An 18,689-nucleotide genomic window follows, 5' to 3' on the forward strand; every position below is an offset into this window, starting at 1 on the left:
CAGATGTTGGTGGGTCTACAAATACTATCTCTGTCCATTGGCCATGCTTTCTGGGACGGATGAGAGATGGAGTCCAGCAACATCTGGAAGCTCACACGTTCCCCATCCCTGATGTAGTTCAGTCTTGGAGCTCTTAGGCACTATGGCAGCTCTGCTATCCTTTTTATTGATTCTTTGTTTCCAAGGTAGATGTGCTTGTTCCATTCTTTCAGCTTGGGCAGCTGCTCTGAATGGAAATACCTCCTTTTTTAGAATTTTGGGGGAGTTCCATTCAATGCCCTTGAGACATGCAAACTCCACAGTGACAGGGCACAGTCAACAATGTCTCATTGCTTCTTTGTATGACAGATGGAAGTAGGTATGGACTGCTCACCAGTTGTAGAGTTTCATGAAAGCGTGTGATCTGGATATGGGGAGAACCCATTCCACATTATAGCATATTTCACCTCTGAAATACTGGTTCCCATGCTTCCAGTTGTGTACTTAGGCACAAACTGGGAGCAGAGGAGATGTCCTATGAAAACACACCCTGCTCTGCCTCCCCCAGATGCTCCTTTCCATCATCCTGTGTCTCCAATAGCTCTTCTCCTTCCCCGGTCTCGCCGAGGAGATAAGCGGTGAGTTCACTTATCTAAAACCTTGCCTTGAATTGCTTTGAGAAAGTAAGTGGCTTTCTCAGGTTATGATAAGGCAAGCTACAACTCTGATGTGTGCCGAAGAAGAAACCACAGAGTTGTACAATATGGACAAGATAATGGCCCAGTGTGGAAGATCTCCATGTCATCTCAACCAGGAAATGGTGACTCAGTGCTGGTTGATATGCTTCTCCGCACACTCTTCCTCCTTCTCCGGCTGTTGTGCACCAGCTTTGCCACAAAGATCCTGGCTTGTATTCAGCCAAAATTCCCAGTTACATCCAAACCTGGGATTATGGCATAACGTAGGCTAACAGCCAAGAAAATAGGGTGTTACTTTGATTTGTTAACTGACATTAAGGTAGAGTTTCCCAGTTGAGATGCATTCTGGCTTAATACAAGTCAGGTTTTTAGACCAACGTCAGCACACAGTGAGGGGAAGCAGGCTATGAAGAGGACTCTCTTTCCTCATACTCCCCCCTCTTCTTTCCATATACTCAGAGTCAAATAGTTACTCCTGTTTTGGGTAAAATACAGTTTGCCTTTTCTTTAGAACCAACAAACTATGGTTTTAAACTTGCCTATCAAATCACTATTAGAAACTACAGTTTGAAGCTGGTTTCCAATCCTGGCTTGAAGGGAAAGCACAACATTATAGTTTGTTGTTTTAGGCAAACAATGGTTTGGAGAATCAGAAATGTTATGGATGAACTGGTCAGGTATGATAACTGAAAGTGGGGCCTTTTAGCCTGTGTATATAGTTTAGTAAAATAACCCTTCTAAGGGAGCTGAAAAGCAAGATACTGTCAACGTGTCTCTTGAAGTTATGGTAGAGAGCTCACCCTCCGTGTCCCGTCCCCTCCCCCCATTTCCAGAGGGGTGGCCATGTTAGTCTGTTCCAGGGGGGAAAGTAACAATTATTATAGCATAAGCTATCATGGTTGAGATGGCTAACATGGTGCTCTCCAGATATTATTAAAGCCAACTTTAATCTGCCTAGATATTGTGGCTAATGGTCAGGGATGATGGGATATGTAATCTAAAAACATCAGTAGAGCACCACATTGACTACCCTTGGATTAGAGTCTGCTTCAATAAATGCATGAACTAGTATCTTAAGTTGTTAGCTATGTAGATGTGTGTCTGGATGCAGAAAGAAAGAAAAAATCGGTAAATTCAGAAGGGAAAGGAAATAATCAATATTTTTCATTCATTTCTACTGACTTCACTGCTTGCATTTCCCTCCACCACATGCATGTGCATATATGCCTGCCGGCTTAGGACAACACTTTATACATTTGATGAAGTAGGCTTTTTACTTTATCTCATGTTCACCCCCTGAAATGTGGCCTTGGATTGTAAAGTCATTTGCTTTCTTATGCTTGTTGAAATCAAAAACTGTATTCGTTTTGAATCTTCATCAGTTTAGATGTAGGAAACAGTAACTTCATATTCACCATCTAGTATTTCTGAGTACATGTAGTTCATCCTTCAAAAGGAGTTACAATTAAAATAGATTGTTAGACAATCATACGTCAGAGGCATCACATGGGTTTTAGAGACCAAAGCATAGAACTATTTAGCTGTTGCCTGTATTGTGTGTGCTAGTGACTCTAACAGGAAGAGAATCAGGCACATGATTTCAATATCTAGTTGCAGGACCACATTTTTAATAGCCTGAGGGTCAAGAACACATGAGGCAGAAATTCTGTGACTAGATCTCCAAATTTTTCTTTGCAGACTTATTCAAAGAACCATGTTTCTGTCGAGGTTTGTGCTAATTTGATTAAGGAGGGAACAATGGGGAGTGAAGGGTTAAATCCTCCATTCCCAATTTTTCTATAATCTGTGTTACCTACCTGCACACCACAAAGTTGCTATCGCTCCCACTGGAGGAGGCTACAAGTTAGCCATGGATTGCTGTAAACCATCATGATGATTTGCGTATAGAGAGACCCTCTAAAACTTTTTCAGCCCCAGCTTGTATATATTTACTCGGATGGAAGTTATCTCTGGTTCAGTGGGACTCATTTCCACATAGGTGTGTCTAGAATTGCAATCTTAATTGGTACCCCACTTTTTTCTTTTACTGCAGCACTGGATGGAAAATGTGCAGGGTTTTATTTTGTAATTTGTCTTGTTACAGAAAATGATTGAGGAGTGGTACCCACCTGAAGATATCAGAGCAAATAAACCTCCACCGGGTAACCCAATACTGGGCTATATCATTCATAGACTGTTGGGACTCTTCTATCCTCCGGAGCCGGAACCACCTCCACCTGTATTGTCCCCATTTCCTATCAAGGGGTGCATTTTGGGAAAGCACTTCAGTGGGAAAAGCACCTGCTTAAAGTTCTTGGAAGAAGGTAGGGCTGTTGCTTCCTCCACATCCTTCTTCCTACTTACTGACTTGATTCATTTTTGCGTTCATGCTTTCTTTGTGGCCAACTGAACTCCCAGCAAAAATTAATGAGATACAGTAAAGCATAATTTGACTTGGTAAGCACAGTCCAAGGAAAGTTAACTGTACTTAGGAGCCACTAAAAAGAGCAGGATTAAGTCATGGATGAGACAAATGAAACTACTATTACTCCCAAATCCAGTTTGCATATGAAAGGGCTGGGCTGTTTTGCTCCTCCCTGCTCACTTTGGGGAGAAGCAAGCCATAATCTGTGGCTTAGCATGATGTCCAAACCAGGGCTCATGCTTGGTTTTGTTCTAATGAAGCATAATCAGTAAGTCAAAAACAAATCTTGACTGTATACCACAGTTGCTTGGGAGCAAAGCAAACAATTATTCCTAGTTTGGGGTTTGTTTTCACTCGGGATATGGGAGAAATGATATTCAGTTTGCATTTAGAGGCAAACCTACGCAATTTGTACTTTCTGAAACAATGTGCATATTGAAACACAGCCATCCTTTGAAATTTGCACTTCTCCAGATTTTGCTTGGCTTCGCCAGCCAAGAAATGAATATATACGTACAAGATTTAGTGAAATTAGCATACAAAAATGCATTTGATTAGGAGGCACTGCTTCGCAAAAATGTGTATAGTAGGCAAAAGCTCATACAAAAAATGGGTGTATTAAGAGAAATTCACAGTAAAATAGTGGTGAATTTTCATGAGGACTTCAGCAAAAAAGAAAATCACACACTAATGTTGAGAACTGAATTTAAGATGGGGGAAATAGGAAATGGGAAGAAACCAAAGCTGCCAGATTTGTCTCTCCCTAGTTTCCACCCAGCATGAGCCAGGAGGAGCAGGGCAGCTCAGAGTGGAAGTAATTTGTTCATGCATGGTAAGCCACGATTTGTGACTTATTATCATGACATGCAGATGTGCTTCGAATTTCCTAATAGTGCATTATCCCAACAGTCGCTTAGGAACTGAAGATCTATGTTATGGGTCCCCACAGTTGCCTTATACTTCCTTATATTTCCCCAGCACCCTGACATTAAAATGGCAAGAGAGGCCAAGGTTTATATCTGAGACCTTGATCATTCAAAGCATGTGCTCTACAACTCCCCATGGTATGTTTATAGGTTCAGGTCCATCAATGGAGAATAACTTAGAACACAGTGGTCAAGAATGTCACATGCAGCTGCTGGGTGACCTTGGGCCAGTCACACTTCTTTGAAGTCTCTCAGCCTCACTCACCTCACAGAGTGTTTGTTGTGGGGGAGGAAGGGAAAGGAGAATGTTAGCCGTTTTGAGACTCCTGAAGGGGAGTGAAAGGCGGGATATCAAATCCAAACTCTTCTTCTTCTTCTTCTTCTTCTTCTTCTTCTTCTTCATCAGGAGCAAGTGAGGATTCCTTAAGAGAATCTCTGTGCTGCTTTTGATAAAACCACACAGAATTCATGTGATACTGTTGAATAGTATGGATGTAAGAAAGCAGCAGTTTCTATTCTGGCCTGTATTCATCACAACCTGCACTGTTTCCATTCTTTCCACCAAATGCTATGTTATCTGTCTTGTTGTCCGCTATCTAAAATGAGTCACCTAACTTATGTAACTATTTATGTAGCTTACATTCATTTCAGTATAAAGGAAATGTCAAAACTGTGTTTAAAAGGGTTCATTGATTGCATATCCTTCGATGAAAAATCCTGATTGTATTTGCTTGACTGATTTCCATACCTGACCACAGACTGCTTCCTTCTCTGTCTGCATCAGAATTCTCTGGTGTCCTTATTCACTAGTATTCTCTTCTGGTGTTCTAAAATCTAAGCCTATATCAGCTGGGTTCTCTCTGTGTCAGTTTGCAATATCCAGGTGATGTCAATTGATAAATTGATCACAGAGGCAATCCGGGCCGCCAATGAGAATGAGCCAGGAAATGATTTTAGTCCTCTTCAAGCTGAATTGGAAGTGCCTACTAGGAATCAGATTGAAGTAAGTCTTTATTTGTTGTGGAGCAATAAACTGCTGCCTAATTGAATTAGTGCTTCTTCCAAAAGGGTGTTTGCTATATCAGTCTGTAGTGGCACCATTCAATTCTCAGGAGGAGGTGGGAAGTTAGCATATGGCTCTCTAAGGCAGAGATAAGGAATTTCTGACCCTTCAGATGTTTTTGCACTCCTACTCCCATCAGCCTTAGCCAGTATCACCAATGGTCAGGGATGATGGGATATATAGCAGGGCACATGGGTTCAGGTGACTTTAATGCATGGTGGCAGTATTTATTATTTATTTGCTTCTTAAATTTATTACTCCCCCTCATAAACTAATTTTTCTGGGTGATTCACTGAGCAATAAAAATATAAAAACCCACCCACCCATGTGTTCTCACACACCAATACTATACAATCAAATACAACACCAGAATTCAGTAAAACAAAATAGCTATAATCAGACACAGAATAAATTTAATGGCAACCGCTATTAAGTAACTTAATCATGCAGAGAAGCAAACAACTTCCTGGAATTAAAGCACATTTCTAACAACCATACAGATCTTTGGTCCCTTCTTGTTCACATATGTCACTAAACCAAGGGATGTTGTAGAAAAGGATCCAGTAGTTCTGTCTGACCAGCAACCTCTGCACTATGACTAATGGTCAGCTTCCATCTATATAATGGGAGCATGATAGGCAGGAACTGCCTGGTTTCTCTGGGGATATAGAGAGGGATTCTCATTCACTTGCTTCTGCAAAATTATTTGTAATTCCTTTCCTTCTGAGGCTAAATGGCCTTTTGCAATAGAAATCTATCATGTGGTCCTGTTTTGAATCCTCCGTACAATAATTCTGTATGTAGTTCTCAACGCAAGAAAGTTATTCATAGAATCATATGATTGTAGAACTGGAAGAGACCCCAAGGGTCATCCAGCCCAACCCTCTGCAATTCAGGAATTGCTGCTTAAGAATCTCTGACGGATGAGCATCTCAATGGCCAAGTCCACCACCTTCTGAAGTAGTCCGTTCCACCGTCGAACAGCTCTTACCACCCGAGAGCTGGAAATGTAGAAATAAAGGGCAGAAACTCCAACAGAAAAGGACAACCAAAACTAAGATGGGGTTTGCAGTACCTTCAATATGCAGCAAAGCTGAAGATTATCAGACAAGCAAAGCAGGACATGGTGGAGATTTATAGAATTAAAAACAGCACCTAGAGACATTTGTCTCCTTATGCCGGGACTGATGGTCACCCTGTGATACTGATAAATAGAAGCTTCAGGATATCCAAAACGAAGTGGTTTTTCACACAACACATAATGTATGGAATGGAACAGAACAGTGCTTGTTGCTGGTCACCAATTTAGGATTGAAGCCTAACTCCACTTAGGTGGGAGTGAGCCCCGTTTGGTTTCAACAGGACTGATACTTCTGAGCACATATAGTTAGGATTGTGCTGCTTTGTAACGGAATGAGGCAAATTCTTGGAAGTCAGTTCTATAGGCAGCTCTTAGTCATGGCAATTATGCCCAGAGACAACATGTTTGATGCTCAGGACAAATAACAGGGGAGGTCTGCTTCCTTTGTGCCCTGCTTGTGAGCTTCGTCTCTCTGGCCAGTGTGGGAAGCCAATTGCTGCACAAGATGGAATTTTGATCTGATCTGGCAGGTCTCTTGTTGTGTTTGTGGAATCAGTGGTGTTGTCAGGGCAGGGCTTTGGGACAGAGGCCACATTTAGAAGTAAGTGGAATAATGTATGCGGTAATCTAAAGAGGGGCTCCACGTAAGTTCTTGAAGTCTGGTGCTTTCAGTTATCTATTTGTGCCTCCTGTTTAGAGCAGCCTTTCTCAACCGTGGGTCCCCAGATGTTGTTGGACTACAACTCCCATCATCCCTGACTGCTGGCCCTTCTCACTAGGAATGATGGGAGTTCTAGTTCAACAACATCTGGGGACCCACGGTTGAGAAAGTCTGGTTTAGAGTATTATATTAAATTTATTTATTTATTCCTTTTAATCACCCCCCAAAAAAATACCTATTCCTGTGTCACAATAAGAAAATAAAAAGCTAATGGAGAGTTTGCTTGTTTTATCAAAAAGGTCCTGAAGGCAGCTTCCAGGGCTTCAATAACATTAGCATATGACTTACTACAGGATGTGAAAGTTGATGAGACACCTGAGGTCGGTGAAGGTAAAGGTAAAAATAAAAATCTCCATTAAGATTTAAATCATTGTTAAATCTCACTGAAAGTCAGATGGCAAAAAACACACAAGCTTGCCTTATATTTTGCTCTGTACTTAAGATTACAGTGCTTTGCAAGGTTTCGTATTTTTGTCTTATTTCTGGTTTGTTGATCACAAAAAAATAATGTCCTTGCCTTTCGAACTGTTTCCTTGCCTCTAGCAGTTGCTGCAACTCCTGACAAGAGATTTTGGAACAATTCCTGTTCCTTTTAGAGTTCTGCCTTTGCAACAGCCCTTTTGGTGCAGAGATGTTGCATGTATTATTATTATTATCATTATTATTATTATTATTATTATTAGCATGCATTTTTACAACTTATATATGCATCATACAGTATTATTATCCAGCATCCCCGGACTTCCCAATCCATTTCTCCATGACATTCTAGGTAGTCTTTTTATTAAATTTATTTACAACATAAACACATAACAAAGAACAATTAACTGTAGTAAATAATCAATGCCAGTTTATAGTGGAAATAACATGCAACATGGGTGGGGGGGGGGGGAAACTACCTAGAATGCCACCATTCTGAGTGGACAAAAGACTACCTAGAATGGTAGCGAGATGACTCCGTTTAGGTCTCCCATTATTAAAACTTTTTCATCACTATAATTTAATAATTTATCTTCCAATTTTTGATAGAAGTCTGCCTTTTTATCATTTGGTGCGTATATTCCCACCATCAATATATTTTCTTGTTGATTATATACCACTGTTAATTATTTCTGACGGCTTCTCAGTAAGAATTCTAGTAATGTGGTTTGAAAGGTACTGAGAAAAGCTCTCAGTTTGAGAGTTATAGCATCAGCTCTTCAAGGAACTGCAAATCCCAGGCTCCCTGGGAAGAGACAATAACTGTCAACTGACTGAGCCTGCAGTGTGGCAGACAGGCACCCCCAGGGCCCACTACCCTTTCTCTAGCATCTGGGGCACAGGGCAGAACGAAGAAAAAGAGTAGAACTGGGAACTCCCTAGAGTACATCTGAGTGGGCATTTATGATGAATTACAGGTGCCAGACCCATTGCAATGGGCATGCTGACAGGGGTTGTTTGTCAGTACATGGCAAAAAGGGAACAGCATAACGTACAAGCAGGGGGGGAAATAGCAGCTATGTGGCTTAGATTCCCTGCTTTTCTTCTGAGTTTGTGGAGCTGTCCAGCAGCGTGGCAAAACAGCAGGGAGCTGTCCAGCCATTAACTGGAACTGCTAGGCAGCAAGTCGACGTTTTTGTAGCTTACCTGGCTATGTTTGCGGATCTTCCTTCTGCGACCCATAGATGCAATGTTCCATGCTGCCAGACTTACATTGTACCTTCGGGTTTGGGCTTCAACTGGCAGTGATTGTGGAGGGTCTTGAGCAGGAATGTGTGAGCTTTCCTGATGCAACTGGGCACCCAGTTCTTCAGGCTTCCAAAGTGGGTTATCTTCCAGTGTGGTTGTCGCAGGACCAACCAAAACATTCTGCTGCCCAAGGGAAGAAAAGAGGCTGTACCAATGATGCAGTAATGCAGTACCCCAGGCGTAAAAGTAAAACGAAAGAAAGATTGTAAAATAGTTAGGGTAGCTTATAATGAGTCATCACATAAGGACAGACTTGTGAGGTGAAGAGGAAAAGTGTACCATTTACACCAGCAGCCATATTACAAAACACCTCGCTCAGGACAATGGAGTAGGTTGGAGAGGATTCTCACTCCAGAACATCACACTTCCACAAAAAGCAAAATATTTGTGGGGCTCGGAATTTTAGCTGCTTTATTCAAATGATTTATTAATTTCCTTTTTACCAAAGTATCAAAGATGATTATGAGGGACTCCCCCAAACTGCAAATAGGCGTCAATTCCACATTAATTGCTGGAAGATAAGGTCATGCAGAAGAAGGCTTTGGTTTTATAGCAAACTTTGGAGAAATGGATTGATTTTGTTGGCAAAATCATTGAAAGGACCTTTCCTCATGGCTATTGTAAGGTTCTAGCACAGTGAATACTTGTTTGATCGACTATTGCTAATACTATAAATGTCATCTAAAAATTGTACTCATTTTGCTGTTCCTAGAACCTGTGGAACAATCACATTCTGTTCAAATGATTGAACAAGAGAAGATGAGTGATGTTGAGGATGACCTATCCAAAGTATGCACTTGATTTTTTTTAATTTAAAAAATCCTTTCTATATAGATAACAAGGCTGAGCCTGATAAATCCATGACTTTATATTTTTGCTGGCTCACTTCTGTGTTACATTTGTGCTGCTGGAATTTGTTGAATGATCGGGTGTTGTTTATTTACAGTATTCATTTGAATCTGGAGTGGGGCTTTTTTGGAGTAGTATGTTTGTTTTATGCTGTGTTTTATTACAGCATTAACTATTTCAATCTTATTGGAGAAATGGGGAGCAAAGAAATTGCCTGTGGTGTACACACAATTTGTTTTGGCTCATTCATTTGCTCCCCTGCAGGTTTTTGAGGTACTACAAATCCCTGCAAATTCTGTTTACTCAGTTGTGGGATTGAGTGTGAACACCTCAGGAGGCAATACCTCTGCAAAAAGCACTCTCTAATAAAACTACCGTATTTTTTGCTCTATAAGACTCACTTTTTCTCTCCTAAAAAGTAAGGGGAAATGTGTGTGCGTCTTATGGAGCGAATGCAGGCTGCGCAGCTATCCCAGAAGCCAAACAGGCAGAGGGATTGCTGCTTTCACTGTGCAGCGATCCCTAATGCTGTTCTGGCTTCTGAAATTCAGAATATTTTTTTTGCTTGTTTTCCTCCTCCAAAAACTAGGTGCGTCTTGTGGCGTGGTGCGTCTTATAGAGCGTATAATACGGTAGTTTTTTTAGTCTTGACAAGTGTTTCATTTACAAAACAAAAACCACCCAACAATTTACCACTACCCTTCTTGGTTTTGCTGACTATGCTGGGGACTGTAGCTCAGCGATAGTGCACATAAATTTGTTTTCAGGAGCCTTTTCTAAAGTGCCCTGCATTTTGAAAGGGACTTTACCTGTCCCTCACATATATGACATCAGGTGCAGGATAGGAGGGTGTGGCCTGGAAGAAATGGCCTCATAGGCCAAATAGGGATGCCCACAGGTTCGCTACCTCTGTGCCAAGTTCTTACGTTGCATCCCTGGTAGAGCAAATTAACCCAGAATCTTTCCCAGAGTTTTCTGAATATCTGAACTTACCCGTATCTCATCCTTTAATTGTCCATTTCTCCAGGTCAGGGGTGGGCAACTTTTTTGGCTCATGGGCCAGATCTTTATCTGCTCCCACCCCCTTGGGTTAGCAGGACAACCCACCTGTCAATCACATGGTGTCATTCTGTGACATCATGTGCTTGGCAGATGGGTTGTCCCACCCACTTACATGTCAAAATCCCTCATGCGCTGTTTTCCTGCTCAAATATGAAAAACAATTATATTTTGCTATCGCAAGCCATTTCAGCCTAAGTAACACTTTTGATCCCAGCTGTAATCATATGTTTCCATTGACAGTTTCATTGACGCTAATGGGAGCTTCTCCCCAGGTAAATAGTGAGCATGGGGAGATTTGGATTTGAACTGCAGTGAGGGGCAAAAGGTAGAAGCCTGTCTACCCTCCTCAGCCAGGGTTCCAGTGCGGGCCATTAGTAAAAGAAAAGTCCTGCACTCGGGCAAAGCATGTGATTGACCTCACATGTAGCTTGGCCCTTGGTTTTCATATAATTTTTGTTTTCAGGTGAGCTGGAGATGGTCATTGAATGGGTGCCAGAAGTTGAGCTAGGGGTAGGAACCAAACCAGGGGTGCTGAGCTAGTGGTTCGGGACCAGGAAACAAGCAGAGAGCAATGAAAGACCTATCATTTCCTAGGCAAAGTTCCAGCCTTAACATGAAGTCTTTATAGCCTTTCTTGTGGAGGATAGTCAGTGGCTGGCCTGGGAGAACATGGAGTTATACCAGGGGTAGGCAGCCTAAGGCCTGGGGGCCAGATGCAGCCCAATCGCTTTCTCAATCTGGCCCACGGTCAGTCCAGGAATCAGCGTGTTTTTACATGAGTAGAATGTGTGCTTTTATTTAAAATGCATCTCTGGGTTATTTGTGGGCCCTAGGTATTCATTCATTTTTTCCCCCTTCAAAATATAGTCCGGCCCCCCACAAGGTCTGAGGGACAGTGGACCAGCCCCTGCTGAAAAAGGTTGCTGACCCCTGATTTATACAGTCAGTGGGGACATTTTTTCCGACTGGGAATAGAAAAAGCAGGGCAGGAACAATTCTGACTAGGAATCAAAACTGAGTCAAAGGGTCTAAGCTCCTCCCCATGCCGTTTTTCTGCTTTGGCTCCCCCACCCCACCTCACAAGCTATTTTCAAAAGGAAAACCAGTCATGCAAGTGCAAACCATAGGAATAGATATTGTTTGGCCTTAAGTTGTTTAGAAATAACCTCAGTGGCATCAGGCTGGTCGGTCTTGGCCAAATGTCTTGCTCTATATTGAAGTTAGAGAACTTCAGTTACAAATAGGTGTGTTTCTATTGCTCTAATCAAATTAATGTACAATTGCCAAGGTTTCCTCTCCTTATTTAAATTTCTCCCATAAAATTCCACAGCTTTCGATTCGCGCTCAGCTTGGTGCAGCAGCAGAGAGCTTATTAAAGAAAGGAAAAAGCATTCCAGATGAATTGCTAGTTGGCATCATGGTGGAGGCTATTAGGTATGGAATAGATGACTCTGCATGACTCTGTTTGAATGTGGTTAAATGTGTCTGTTGTTAGGGTCAGGCTTTGCCATCATTACGATGAAGAGTAAATTGCTCTGGTAATAACCACTCATTAAAATAATTGAGCCTATTTCTAGAGGGAGATGCTATTCATCACCCCAGGAAGAGCAGCCTTATTTGCCATGCACATATAGATCAGAAAGCATTACAGTTAATGCTCACTGAATAGCTTTCATCTTTCCTCGTACCCCTTAAAAGAAAAGCTAGGAGCATGTATCCATGCAAAATTCTACATGATTTTAAGCAGACCTGAAATACTTGGTGTAAATACCAGGGAAGGGTCCATTGTATTAAAATCCATGCAGTTTATATTTTTTTCTTGATTTTCTCTTGGGGTTTTTCTTGTCTTTTTAGACAGGGGGAGTTTTCGTGAAGAGGCTTCAGGGCATTGCAGACACCACAACTAGTTATTTTTGGAGAAGCTAGATTTATTAGATTTTTATTCCTATGTTATTCTTATTTTCTGATAGGCAAAAGCTGTAGTTGAGCCTATCTTAGAATCATAGAATCATAGAGTTGGAAGAGACCACAAGGGCCATCAAGTCCAACCCCCTGCCAAGCAGGAAACCCCCTGCCAAGACTCTTGTGGAGTCTTTTTAGCACGGAGATGCACAATTTGTGACCCACAAAGACAAATGCAATCCTTCAGCCCAATATTGCTGCCTTCTAGGTGCCTGACAACACCCCTAGGTGCTTGCCATCCCTAGTAAGCAACCAGAGCAAAAGGTTTACTGAGTACCTAGAGGAATCCGTTCAGTTTTGCAGATCACAAGTTGTACAGGTACAAGACCTTTAAATGCCCCTTTCAGTTTCTTGTACCTGTACAATGAAGCCAGTGTGCTTTAGATATGTTCAGTGGTTAACTATTAGTGCTCTTGGAGAAGCTATGTCATGGAATCATAGAGTTTGAAAGAACCATGCTAGCCGGAGTATGTAATGGGTTAAAAAGGCATTCTGAAAAGCAGTCATGGGAGGTTACTAGTGTGTGTTGGTGGTAAGAGGCTGCTTAACCACCACCCCTGCCTCCAGCTTCTAGTCTACCTGCAAAGTGTGCGATGTCCATATGGTCTATTTGTAATCCTAGTAACACCCCTTTTCAGGGAACAGGGTATAGCGTAGCCTTACTTCATTTGGGTTTAATGGTCATATTTCTAAGGAATACGAAGTATAAAATGTTATAGCCAATGGACTGCCTCCTACAGTAAAAATAGCCTTTGCCACCTTCTCATGTTCAATTCCCTCACTTGGTGTGAGACACAAGAATATGTTTTCATCATCTTGTGAATGCAACTGAAGTATATAGTTGATTGTACTCTTCAGTTATCTGCTGACCATGCTGTGCATGGGGAGCACAAGCCATGGGCAGGCACCCTCGTTTGGGCTAGTTGGGCCAAGAATCGGACCTGAAAGAAGGCAGTTTTCTATGCACGAGATTGCGGAATCAATGTAATCTCCTCTGCCTTTGTATGTATACCAGCCATTCAAAAGACTTTGCTAGATTAGATTTCTTCTAATCTATTAGACTCCCAGAAAGAGAAATTTGGACTAGCACTACAAATGTGGCAATGCTGAGTCGACAAAGAAGTTGATTTGGGTGTGTGGCATCTGTGTTCATGGAATGAAATTCAGTTCAGGAGACCACCCAGCAGAAAACAGTAGTCTTTCCATGTGGTTTGTTTTTAGCCTTGGCTCAGCTGAAATGTTCTTTCTCCTCCCCCCCACCTTTTCTTTTCAGACATCTTTATTTCAGTCTATATTCTTCTAGAACTCTTTTGAAATATTTAAATCTGCCTCTTTTAGGATCTAATAGAGTTAGAAAGAACCATGCTAGCCGGAGTATGTAATGGCAGAGGAAAATTATTTGAGTGCTGGAACAATGGTTAAAATCTTCCGAATGTGCTTAAGGTTCGTTCTGCTTTTCCTTTAGCCGACTACCACCAGAAAGCGGCTGGATCTTGGATGGATTTCCGATGACACTGAACCAGGCCAAACTGCTTGAAAAGGCACTGACAAGGCGAGATCCTGACCAGACAGAAGCAATGGCTAAAAACTTTAAACCTGTGTTGGTTCCAGATCCATCAGCTCTAAAAGAGCCAGCTGTGCACCCACCTGCTCTTGACTTTGCTATGTTGCTTGAAGTTTCAGACGACACTGTGCTGAACCGGGTGGCATTTGTCAAGCGTAAGTTTAAAGTTCAATGCATGTGATTAAGGCACAAACCCGTACTGACAGATTCACATAACTGTGCTAATTGCTACTATTGCACAATGGCCTATTGCCTGTGGATTTGTGGTTACGGCTTTGTCTGTAGGTTTGTGGCTGAAGACAGGAGATGGCACATCTATGGCATTAGATATTCATATGGATCAACCAAGACCCTCACCAATTTTCAAGTCATCTGTGGGCACTGGCGGAGAAAGGGGGGTGCGGTAAGTGCAGACCGCATCAGGTGTCACCCGGGGGGGGTGACATCACTGTGTCACCCCCCTGGAATACTTGCCTCAGGCAGCACCCCCCTGGGATGCTAGCCCCGCCCCCGGGTGCACAACTAGCTCCTCCTCTATCTGTGGGGTGTGCACGGGAAGTTTGTGAACCACTGGAACAGACAGCAAATGCACTCCAAAAATCTTACCTCCCAGTGGGACCTGTAACAAATGTTGCAGTATATCCTCACATCTCAAAAAGAGTGTCCTGTTCATTGTGCCAGCCAACCAGCCAGCCAGCCAGCCAGCCATGCATTATTTCAATACACTCAATTTTACCCCACCTAGGCTCTCCCCCGCATTACACAGCTGGAACATAATCCAGGGGACAGCAAGGTTTACCTTGCCTGGGCCAGATCGATTCTGCAGAGATCCTTCGTGCCCACGATTTTCGGCGTCTGCGCAGATGCGATTTCCGGCGCCGTGGAAGCAAGTCCCTGCACCGGTTTAGCACAGTGTGCCGGGACTTGCTGAGCGGGCAGCTAAGTTCTGGGGCAGCTTGTGGGCCGGTTAAATGGCCTCTGTGGGCTGGCCCCTGACATAATCCATTCTAAGAGTCACATCTGCTGCACCCACTTTTGTCTCTGGCCTCACCCACCACTGCTTGTGGGATGTTGCTTACAAGGGAATGTTGCCCTTGAGGTGAATAAGGTTCCTCATTCCTGCCTTAGGCTTTCTTTCTCTCTCTCTCTCTCTCTCTCTCTCTCTCTCTCTCTCTCTCTCTGCTCTTTTGTAAACACTGGTGTGTGTGTGTGTGTGTCCCCGCGCAGCATGCCAATACCTTGCTCATCAACGTTCCTCAGTGGGCTAGTTTTGTCTGAAAAAGTTTCCCCACTCTTGCCTTAAACCATGTACTATCGAAGCATTCTCCCTGGAAATTTCCTTCCCAAAATTGTTATTTTTTATATATTTTGCTGAACAGCCGACTCCCATCAGGGCAGGCTAGGAGAAGGTGATCAAGTTCAATTCCATGACGCAGAAAAAGATGATTCTGTGAGGAGCCAGATGCAGCACAGGTGAGTCAGTTACAGTCAATATGAGAGTCCTGTCAGATTTAGACTAAAGGTCCATTTAGTGTAACATCCTGTTCTCACGGCTGCCAACTAGAGACCTGTGGGAAGCCTGCAGGCAGGACCTAAGTGCTGTAGGATCTCCTCAGTTATGAGTCTCCTCAACTGGTATACTGAGGCATATTTCCTTAGACTCTAGTGGTGGAGCATAGCCCTATCCTCCACAAATTTATACAGTCTCTTAAAGCCACCTAAGATAATGGCCATCACCATGGGAGTGGATCCTATAGTTCAGAGGTAGTCAACATGGTGCCCTTCATATGTTGTTGGACCACAGCTCCCATCAATGCTAGTCAGCTCTTGTCCTTATGGCCAGTAGCCACAAATTATGGGAATTCTAGTCTGAAAACTTCTATAAGGCACCACAGTGACTATCCCTGCCATTATTTAACTGTGCTGTGTTGAAGTAGTACAGTACTTACATTTGCCTGTCGCAAATTGTCCAATATTCAGCTTCATTGCATGGTCCTAGGTTCTACTTTCTCCACGGCATACGTAATCCACCCTCGCCACCTGGCCCTTCTCCCAAACTTGCCCGGCTGCTTAAATTGTGTGTTATTTTGGCTTGACACTTTGCCTCCTCTCTTGCCCATGGAACAAAATGAGTAAACAGCCCCTGTGTGGTATAGTGAGCAAAGTATCAGACTAGGACTAGAGAGAACCAGCTTGAAGTCCACTCTCAGCCATGAAGCTCCCAGACTTTAGGCAGAGAAATTGTACTTGGCCCAACTTCCTGGATGAACATCAGAATCCACAGAACTAGTAGATAAATGCCAAATGAGGAATCTGATAATATGCCATTCCACCAGTGTTTTAGGGACATTCTGCTGGAACTATCAATAGGCATTAAGTCATTTTTATTTTTTTATTTATTTTCGGATTTTGAAAGCTTCTCTAATACCTGATTTGTGTGTGATTCTGATTTCACAGAATTATAGGTTTCCTGGAGACATGGCCCAAGCTAGAAAACTGGTATTCTGAGCAGCAAAATATATTGATAAAGGTCAATGCAGAGACAGAGGAGAATCTTATGTGTCAAAGGGTAAAAGAAATTATAACGGAAGAAATTGTTAAAATCCAAAATAAAAGTAAGTAATGCTATTCCCGTGCTTATATGAATGTTTACAAATACGAATATGTACATATTTAAAGGGCTTTCAATAATCTGACTGAATTTTTTCATGTAATGGGATAAAGAAATAGTCCACAGTGTGGCAATGAATACCCTTCCCTCATATCCTTACTTCCCCAGACCTTTGGGCTGTAACTAGCTGGGGGCAAAGAAGAAATTCAAATCAGTTTTCATTTAAAGGCAAGCCCACCTAATTTGCTGTTTCTGAAACAATAAGTGAACTGAAACACAGCCATTTTTCTCTGAATTTTGCACCACAGTTTGCCAAGCAATATACACAAAAATGCATATACTAGGATGGAGTGCACATAAAATAGATATATTAGTGAAAAGGAAACAAGGATGAATTATGCTAGGAGAGATTGCTTTGCCAAAATTATTAAGCAAAATTGCGTACAAAAATGTGTACATTAGGAGAAATTCACTTACAGAATTTCATGAGGACTTTAAAAAAAATGCAAATTGATGCAGAAATTTGGAGAATTTAACTTAAGATTAGAAGAATGAGAAGTTAAGAAGAACTGAAAATGAAAGATTCATCCATCCCTATAAATAGTTCAAAATTTGATTTATGCAAGGTGTACCAAGATGATTGATTAAAAAGTGTTAAATACACAATACCCATGCAGCAGGGAAAATCAGCTGGCTATTCACACACCATTTCCCCCTCACCAAAGGCATGAGTAAACAAGGGTGCTTTTAAATGTTGGTGGAAGGATGTCAGTGCTGCAGACAAGCACAACTCAATCAAGAGGGAGTTCCATGAAGCCACCACAAAGAAGGCCGCATCTTCTGTTACCACTGCAAATGGAGCAATTCTCCCCATCCCCCGTATCTTAAAACTCAAGCCATTGGGTATTAGGGGAGGGGCTCTTGCAGGTAACTGTACCTCAAGCCACTCAGGGCTTTTAGTATTAACCCCCAAAACTTGAATTGCCAGAGATCCCACAATTCATTCGGATTCAGTGTGACGCGATCCCACTCTGTTGCCCTGCTTAATGAATGGGCGGCTGCATTCCAGACCATCTTCAAGGGCAGCCCTGTGGTGCAGTGCATTGCAGTAATCCAGCAGTGAGCAAATCCTTGGAGTTTATGCATTGTATCCATTGTCTGGAACATCCTGGGGAGTAACTTTCTCAAGTTGCGTACCAGCAATGTGGCAGAGAGATAACGATGTACAGGTTTGTTGTTGATTTGTATGTGTTTTGCTGCTGAAGGAAAAGAAGAGGAAAAGAGAGAAGCTGAAAGACTGCAAGCGCTAGAAGCTGCCAAGCCTTTGCCACAAGAAGAGGTTCCAGCAGTCTCAATAGAAAAGGTGGAGGAACCTGCCCCTGCTCCCTCTCCAGAAGTGCTGGAGCCGCCACCTGCGGCACCTAAAGGTTGGTGGTGAATCATATAAATACACTGTAAATCAATCATGAATTCAGGAACCGTAAAATGAGCTGAGAACTCTCGTTTTTTTAAAAAGTGAAAAACTGCAATTTCTTTCTTTATTTGCACACATGCAAAAGAAATTCTGCTGGTCTTTTCTGCAAATTCCTCAGCTATTTAGCCTACAGAATAACTTCCTTTCAGTTTGAATTTCACTCCAGGGGCAACACAGGGGTGTGGAAACCCTTTCTGGGGTATTTCTCCCCTCGCTTTGAAACTATTTGCCTCTGAAATTCTGCCTGCTGCTGAATTTGAAGCACATCTGGGAGCTCCTTCCTAAGCAAAAGACTGTGAAGGATTTCAGGGCAGATGAAAGTTTAGTGAGCTCTACTTGAACTGATGTAATATTTTACCTGTACTGACCTTATAGATCATGTGACTGGTCTGTTAATATATTCTTGTAAGTGCAACAAACAGGCTCTAAATGTCACAGATATAACAAGCACAGGTGCAAAATCTTAAGTCATGCTTGGAGTAGAAATCAATGAATTTTCGGGAGAACCAAAAGAGATTCTGTAAGTCTAGTGACATTTATTCTGCA

The 18,689-nt window shown here is 42.3% G+C and overlaps 1 protein-coding gene across 4 annotated transcripts in view; it reads left to right on the forward strand.

The window, feature by feature from the left end:
• SPEF2 (sperm flagellar 2) overlaps positions 1 to 18,689 on the forward strand; it is a 96,458-nt gene that overhangs the window by 28,756 nt on the left and 49,013 nt on the right. For 3 of the 4 annotated variants that reach the window (XM_082241738.1, XM_082241739.1, XM_082241736.1), the window contains exons 11-19: positions 2,782 to 3,001; positions 4,898 to 5,031; positions 7,133 to 7,229; positions 9,334 to 9,410; positions 11,863 to 11,966; positions 13,960 to 14,213; positions 15,438 to 15,531; positions 16,516 to 16,673; positions 17,935 to 18,096. In XM_082241738.1, coding sequence (XP_082097864.1) covers positions 2,782 to 3,001; positions 4,898 to 5,031; positions 7,133 to 7,229; positions 9,334 to 9,410; positions 11,863 to 11,966; positions 13,960 to 14,213; positions 15,438 to 15,531; positions 16,516 to 16,673; positions 17,935 to 18,096 — 1,300 coding nt within the window. The remainder of the gene's footprint in view (positions 1 to 2,781; positions 3,002 to 4,897; positions 5,032 to 7,132; positions 7,230 to 9,333; positions 9,411 to 11,862; positions 11,967 to 13,959; positions 14,214 to 15,437; positions 15,532 to 16,515; positions 16,674 to 17,934; positions 18,097 to 18,689) is intronic. The other variant, XM_082241737.1, reaches the window with a different exon arrangement.

Source organism: Podarcis vaucheri, assembly GCF_965113315.1.
Source record: "Podarcis vaucheri genome assembly, chromosome: 11".
Taxonomy (NCBI): Eukaryota; Metazoa; Chordata; class Lepidosauria; order Squamata; family Lacertidae; genus Podarcis; species Podarcis vaucheri.